The sequence below is a fragment of the Genypterus blacodes genome, unplaced genomic scaffold (assembly GCF_046128005.1).
Source record: "Genypterus blacodes isolate CSIRO-AG114 ecotype Tasmania unplaced genomic scaffold, CSIRO-AGI_Gbla_v1 ptg000154l_1, whole genome shotgun sequence".
In the NCBI taxonomy this organism is placed as follows: Eukaryota; Metazoa; Chordata; class Actinopteri; order Ophidiiformes; family Ophidiidae; genus Genypterus; species Genypterus blacodes.
This window is the reverse complement of record NW_027466956.1, coordinates 1,355,404-1,363,080: the sequence shown is the minus strand read 5'-3', so window position 1 is coordinate 1,363,080 and position 7,677 is coordinate 1,355,404. Positions and strand designations below refer to the sequence as shown.

The 7,677-nt window shown below is 42.8% G+C and overlaps 1 protein-coding gene across 1 annotated transcript; it reads right to left on the bottom strand.

Moving 5' to 3' along the window:
* Positions 1 to 711: 711 nt before the first annotated feature.
* tbpl2 (TATA box binding protein like 2) lies at positions 712 to 7,139 on the bottom strand. The gene is made up of 6 exons (XM_076166006.1): positions 7,033 to 7,139; positions 6,582 to 6,669; positions 5,152 to 5,243; positions 4,895 to 5,062; positions 4,532 to 4,626; positions 712 to 788 (listed from the first exon to the last, which is right to left on the bottom strand). The coding sequence occupies exons 1-6, from the start codon at positions 7,125 to 7,127 to the stop codon at positions 712 to 714; spliced, it is 615 nt and encodes a 204-aa protein (XP_076022121.1). The 5' UTR covers positions 7,128 to 7,139.
* Positions 7,140 to 7,677: the final 538 nt, after the last annotated feature.

Below are 7,677 nucleotides of genomic sequence, written 5' to 3'. Positions count from 1 at the left end.
CAGGGTCACATCAACTAAAACATATTTTCCACATTAAAACCATACATTTCAATAACGTCCATATCAATAACCTTATTGTGCTGAGCTAAAGCAAAAATAGGGCTGCTAAGACCACATTTTGGGACCTCTTCTTCAATAGAGGTATGTCAGAGGTTATAATTCTCTCATATTCTGGACTTCATCATTAATGATGCATTATTAATATATGGAAGCTACAGCTGCAGTATTATTTTAATACCAAATTAAGTGACTATCTCGTTAGTTTGAACAACAAGATCATGTTTATTCCGTTTGAGAGATTCCTCTCAAAATAGATGACAATCTTACTACAACATCGAAGCATTTCTATGGATCCACAATCCATAGAAATGCTTCGATGTTGTAGTAAGAGTTACATCTCAATTAATCAGCATTTAAATCTAAGTTAACAATTGTCCAGTATGCAAGTCTAATTTTATGAATATTCAAATTTATGTATCACTATCAGTGTAAAGATATAGTTGCTCGTTTTCATGTCAAGAAAGGACAAATGGAGTAGAGGTTATTACAGTTTTGCAGAACGGCCATATAGAATACATATTTATTAAGGATGATGTGACATTCAACAAACTCAAACTAAATGAGGATTAATTTACCAAACCAAATATCTGCAATATAAATTAAACACTTTTACATAACTTCATAAATGGACAGGTGAGATGGGTGTCGTCTTCACTGCTTCCTGAAGCCCCTCAGGATGGGATAGATGTTTTCGAATGCTTCATAGATCTCACTTCGTTCTTTAGCTCCTAAATTTCAACATCTACATTGTAATAACTGTAGTTCTATATAATTAAATTTATTGGAAATGAATATTGGTTTTGATTACTTCAGTTCACCATGGGAGTGAGAAAACACATACATTTTAGTCGTAGTAATACATAAGTAGTGGAGTTAATTGATAAGTAGTGATTCTATCACAGACAAATGGATCCATATTATTTTCTAAGTACTTTTTGTATTTGTTAAAAGTGTTTTGAGTTAAAAGTCTTGAAATTGTTCAGTTTGCTGCAACTGTCTAAAGCAGGAAACTCATGTAAAATTGGTCCTGGTTAAATAGGGTTTTTATCGTATTGTATTTTAACCACACTAGTGGAGAGGCCATCAATAACAGTGTTGAATGATGGACAGCGGGGGTTGTCCTATAGAGGTTCATAGGGTCGTTGAGAACACCATTAGGCTGCTTTATCGCTAGGCATAACAGTGGGTAACCTGCTACGATGACCCTATCGTAATTTAGTGAATAAGTTTTAATTTAGTATAACCCTATCGAGAGACTGCTGACATCTGGAAAAGGCCAGAGTCTGGGTGAGGAGGCCTGGCAGGCCAAAGTACATCCAACATGAGGAGGAACCATTGACCTATAGGACAGACCAACTGAGTGATTTATCACAGGTCTGCAGGTGTAGGAAGATATGCAAAAACTATAGGGTCTGAAGATACACTGGGCAAAGATAAAGTGCTTGCAATTCACCAATAACGTGCAATGCACAGGGAAACCTGGTATAACAGAGGTAAGGCCAGGGCTGTAGTCAAACCACAGTCCCCAGAATCTTCAGGCACATGGCGAAGAGGGGAGCAGTAGCAGCATCGCTGAAGTATTGGAGGAGACAAGGCACCAGAGGGAGAGGTGTGACACTCAGTACATAAGACACCTGTACAGAGGTTGCCCAGAAAGAGCAAGTGAATTGGCCTGCCGCAGCAGCAACGAAGGTATGGGTGACGTTTGATCGCACGTAGACCAGGTGCCGGGGACACCAATCACAGGAGATGTGGGGAAAGAAGCTCAGGGCTCTGTCTTCAATCATCTGGAGCATAGGGGTTGAGTGCTTTGGAAAGAAAGACAAAAGCCAGACCAATCTGCAATCTGCAGAGGCTTAAGATGACTTTGAGAAGATTATGAACCAGCACTCGCCAAGATCTGAAACAACCTGAGGGAGCACACCTTGTCCTGCAGGGAGACAATCAGGGGATCAGGAGAATTGAAAGCAACAAAGGAGGTGGAGGAAAACCAGAAGAAAAACAGCCCCAGGGCCAAATGGTATTACAAACAAGGTGTACATTTGGGGGGGATCAACATGTCAAGTCTGTAACAAGCAGGGCAGCTGGACATGATGGGGGGGAATAAGAGAGAGGGCAATGAGCTGGCAGGACATCTGGAGCATCGAAGGACACCAGATTAAGTTTCTGCTCTGTTCTGTGTATGAGGTCCTGCTTCATCAAACCTCCACACATGGAGGTTGACAGAGAGCCCCAATTGCACGCTCTGTGGTAGGCCAGCCAACCTTGAGGATGTCCTCCCTATGACACAGCAATTGCGGTGATGACACAAACATTAAGTCAGAGTTGGCTGCTGGTGTGGAGCAGGCAAGAAAAAAGGTGAAGCAACTCTCTAATGGCTCTTGTTTCATCCACTCTCTCAGGTCAGGGGAAAGTGCAGCAACAGAGAGGAGGAGCAAAGGGGTCCTAGCCACTGCAAGCAACTGGGAATGGCTGGCATGAGGAGGCTCGTGAATGCACGCTCAAGATACATCAGGCCCTCATCTTCGAGAGCCAACAGAATGGATCGAAGGCCTGAAACCTGCCAGTTGAACTCGGCTGCAAGGCCTTTGGTCACTCTGGAGAGCTCTGGGACTGCTTGGGATTGAAGGCCCAACTAGGAAGTGGCTGGTAGCCAACATCACCAAGCAGGCATAGGCGGCATCCGAGTGTTGAAGGGCAAACATCCTCACAGTATTGAGGTGGACTGCAGGATAGTCTCATGAAAAGGTTCTACGTTCATACGGTTGTGGAGAACTCCAATATATCACTTTATCTCTTGGCATAACAGTGACACATTCTAGTGACACATGGGAGAGTTAAAGGTATATGTGTATTTAGCAGTGGCGGGCCGTCAGGGCCAGCAAGGCCTTCTCTGCTGGCCTAAACATCATGAGAATATAAATTTAATTTTCGTATATTTTTTCCACAAATATGTATTAAATTATTCCCCATAGTCTATTCTCTTCATTTCATAGCTTCCGTCTTAGTTGCGCTGCTTCCAGCCTCAGAACAAGAGTTGGAGGGGGCTGGGCTTTATGTTAGCGCTTTTATCCAATCATATTTCCGCCTTAATGGGTTGCCAGGGTCCATGAAGTCTGCCCTTAGGTCTTCAGAATCAACTTTGCGGGGGCCTGTAACTTAAAGTGAACGCAAACAAAACTATGGCGTTAACCAATCAGATTTCAAGTTGGCTGCTACGGGCCAGCTAGAAAGCGTACAATAATGTCAGCACATGCACGTCTTTTGATTGGATACGCACTATTGAGAGGCAGAGCTATGCAGAGCTAGCAAACTGAACTTGAACAAACTAATTTGTGTAGATTTCTACAGGGACAAGCTGTTTCTTTTCAACCCACAATGGCTGAAGGAGGAGAAGAGTTCGATTTGGTCGCAGATATAATTACAATTATCAATTATATATTAAAACTGGACAACACTGAAGGCCTAGGTGTGAAATGCATGGCCCGCCTCTTGTATTTAGATACTGAAAGACCCTGTTTCTGTCACGGTGGGATAATAAGGCAGAAGTGGCACCCCAGTGGAGCTAGATAAAGCAGGAAGAATGGCAGCAGAGCCATCCTGGTGAGTGGGGGTAGGGCAGGATGCTCGTGCTGCCGTCAAACCCCTCTGATATGTCATAGGCTTAAATCGTCAAAACATCTCAGAGGGGGGTGCCCATTTGAAAACCTGCAGAAGCCACTCAACTCAATCTCAGTTTGGAGGGAGGTGCCTTGAAGGAGGGAAAGAAGGAGATATCGATGCCACTGGCTCACAGATGGCATCACTGGTGTAAAGGTGGGCTGGTTGCAATGACCAACAACTAAACCAACAGCACATTATTTGTGTTTTATATTCTGAGGAGTAATGAACATTGCAACCTATGCAAGACATAAAGAGAACTTGAGTCAATCAGCCTGGTTTGGTAGTTTTCAGGTTATGTCATACATTGGTTAATTGAGTAAATAAGTAATGAACCTATTGTAGAAAGCTCTAACTCAGAGGTGTTTCAGTTCTTTATTTGTCAACATAACCATCTTCTAATGCAACACACCATATTTGGGAAGATGTGTAAGTCTGAGGGGCCAAATCAGTGCTTGGTGGTTGCTGAAGTAATCAAAAGCCACAATCAAGGATAGGAGCCAGCAAGCACATAATCACTGCACGTTAGCCTAATTTTCACATGTTGTGTAACTCTCTAACTCACCTTGGGTACCGCTAGATCACTGGAGTCAGAAATGAACGTCTCAGTGATTTTATTACCTATGTAAAATATCAAACCATCTCTCACTTCATGAAGACTCACTGACGATAATAATTACGGATAATTTCATGAGCTCATAACATATCCATCAAGACATGAACAGCCAGAGGTATTTCACAATCCATTCTACTGGTAATTGTATTATAATGTGACCGTGTGGTGACATTTGGATACAAACAGGTGATTTACCCGTCAGAACCACTTTCCCTGATACAAAGATGAGCAGGACGATACGAGGCTTCACCATACGGTAGATCAGACCTGGAAACAACTCGGGTTCATAACTAGTACGTACACACACACACACACACACACACACACACACACACACACACACACACACACACACACACACACACACACACACACACACACACACACACACACACACACACACACACACACACACACACACACACACACACACACACACACACACACACACACACACACACACACACACACACACACTAAATTAAAACATAAATACTAATACAAAAAAAAAAAAGTGATCTATTCATTATGATGTGGTTTATCAATGTTAATCTATACCTGCTGAATTGTTGGTGGGTCAGTACAAGTCCCTCCAATCTGATTGGAAAGCAGACATCGCAGCTGGCGACCATGTTTTGGATCTTGAAGTCCAGGAAACGAGCGGGAAAGCCAAGCTTCTGCACCACACGAGCGTACTTCCTGGCTGCCAGCCGTGACTGCTCCTCACTGGACATGTTCACACAGATGCGGATAGGATTAAATTGTTGAGAGAAATTGAAAAACAAGATGTTGCAAATAAGAACAGGCAGGCAGACCTCTTGGCTCCAGTACAGACCATCTTCCCTGAGCTGAAGATCAGCGCTGTGGTTCGAGGCTCACGGATCCTCATGATGACCGCTGCAAAACGCTAAAAAGGGACGAAACTGATTGTCTTGATTGTAACTTTATATTGTAACTCTTCCATTTAATTTGTTTCCATACCAACCATGGAAAACATAAGGCTTGACTGATAAGTTGTGAGCCTCACGCAAGGAATATGAAATAGAGGTTCTTCAGACAACCCGCTGATCTAGAGCGCAACCCTGAAATCACTGTCAAGCGCAATGCCGGTGTGCCGCGAGATCAGCAGGTGGGCCGTGGGATATTATCCAACTTCACTTATTTAGTCAGCGAGCCGATCCGGGCCGGGCGGGCCAGACCGGCAGATCGAGCAAGACAATCGAAGCGCCCTGGGTTATGCTGCTATAGGCAAGACTGCTGAGGGACTTCTCATGAGGCACTGAGCTCCTCTCTCCTCTTCCCCTCAATCTGTGCATATTCATGTATCATTAATGCATTTCATTAACTTGACTTCTTCCCTGGGGAGTTCTATGCTCTCTCCTCTCACTAGTTCTTGTGGAAGCCTGTCCTGCAGAGACTAAGACCCTGTCCTGCTTGAAACGCATGCATTCTGCTCTTATTAATATCATTAGTCATACTTCTATTACTATTATCATTGTTGTTGCTGGGCCTCTGTGGGTCTTCCTCTCTCGTCTCCCTCTTTATTTCTCTATCCATCTCTCTCCTCTTTCAAAACAACTGGTCAAAGCAGATGGTTGCCCACCCCAAGCCCGGTCCTGCTTCAGGTTTCTTCTCGATAAAGGGGAGTTTTCTGTTCCGCTGCCGTCAAGTGCTTGCTCGTGAGAGAATGTTGGGTCTTTGCTCTATGTGAAAAATGCCTTGGGATAACCTTTGTTGTGATTTGGCATTACATAAATAAAAATAGCTCAGCAACCACCTGCCTGGCCTGATTTGGCCACTCAGACTTTCACCTCTTCCAAAACATGAAAAAGGCTAAAGCTGGAAGCTTTAGCCTTTTGTTCTCAGATGATGATGTGATACCAGAATAGGCGGCAGAATGCTAAGTGGTCTTAGCATATGCTGTCAAGTTCATTACACCGCACAATATAAAAACAAACATACCCTGCTGTTGGTTTTGAGAGCCTAACACTACTGAGACAAAAATATGAATATAATCAGAAACTTAAATAAAACATATAATCTGAACCAGATTTTGTCCCGACAGCAACAGCGCACATGCATTTTAAGACTTTTATACATGCGTATGGATAATAACGGATATGGATATCCGATATGGATTCATAACACAAATTACACCAGCTTTATGTTATCTTATATATCTTCTGGGTGACATTGCTTTTTAAAGGCATATGTTTGAGACAATGTGTTACTTTGGTTTGTGTACCTTTGGGTTGTACTCTGCATTCCGAGCTTGGAGAGCTATGAACTTCAGGTCCAGAGGACAACCAAGGTTCACTGTGGAAACAATATTCCTGCACACAAACAAAAATGCCACCTTAGCACTTCTGATTTTGGAAGCAGTTCCGTTCAGTATCTTTGGAACCAATCTATCTTGGCTTGGAAATGCGCGGAACAGTTCAAAATTAGGTTCATGAGCTAGAATGGAACCAGTTATACACTGGTGAAAATGTGTCAACAAGAGTGCCAGAATGAATGATGGTTTGTCTGTCTTCCAGGTTTATGATAATATGTAATACTAATCAGCAAAAATGTACTGTATGAATGTACTGTAACATTACTAACTAAAACTTAGCTCAAAATATGATATGAAGCCGGGGGAAGTCATCCTCTAGTCTAGATACTACAGAAAAAATGTGTAAAAACATGCAACTTACTGTAACTGCGGGATGATCCCTGAACGTTCGGTCACAGGGGTCATAGGGGTCATAGGGGTCATGGGGGTCATGGGACAGAATGGAGCACCACTCATCCCCAGCCCATGCATGGATGACTCCCTGACCTGCTCACCGAGTGCTGAGGAATCCTGGGAGCTGAGGTCTGGATAGAAGCCGCTATCCTGTGACACATCAAGGGTGCAGTTCTCGTCTTTTGCCGATTGGCTGGTTTGAGCTGAAAAATGAACTCCATAAGCACTACTCAATCAAGGACCTCTTTGAAGCCCAAATTATGATTTCTGTTGCAACAACTGACTGAATAGGTGAGAAAAGCTCCAACCTTTACAGTTCACAAAAAACTTCTAGACCCAATTCTATCAATGGCAGTGTTTTATACACAGATAAAGGCATGGTCAAATTTGTAGATAGAAGAATCATACATTGTTTAGACTATGAATATTGCACTGTTGAGATATTTGTGATCATTCCTGAGGTCAGGTCACAGTTACAAACTCATTTGACATACTTCAAGATTGTATAAAAAAGATCATGACTGGTCAGTATAACATGGTGAATGAGATACAGCTCTCAGATGGTCACATCACTGTCAGTAGAAGAAAATTATTTTTTCCATTACAATAACCT

Excerpts from the sequence above, each read along its gene's own strand:
- tbpl2 (XM_076166006.1), bottom strand. The coding sequence starts at position 7,127 with ATGAGTGGTGCTCCATTCTGTCCCATGACCCCCATGACCCCTATGACC. Across the intron at positions 6,670-7,032 it reads GGGATCATCCCGCAGTTACA|GAATATTGTTTCCACAGTGA; the intron begins GTAAGTTGCATG and ends GTTTGTGTGCAG. Across the intron at positions 789-4,531 it reads AGGGAAAGTGGTTCTGACGG|GAGCTAAAGAACGAAGTGAG; the intron begins GTAAATCACCTG and ends GTTGAAATTTAG.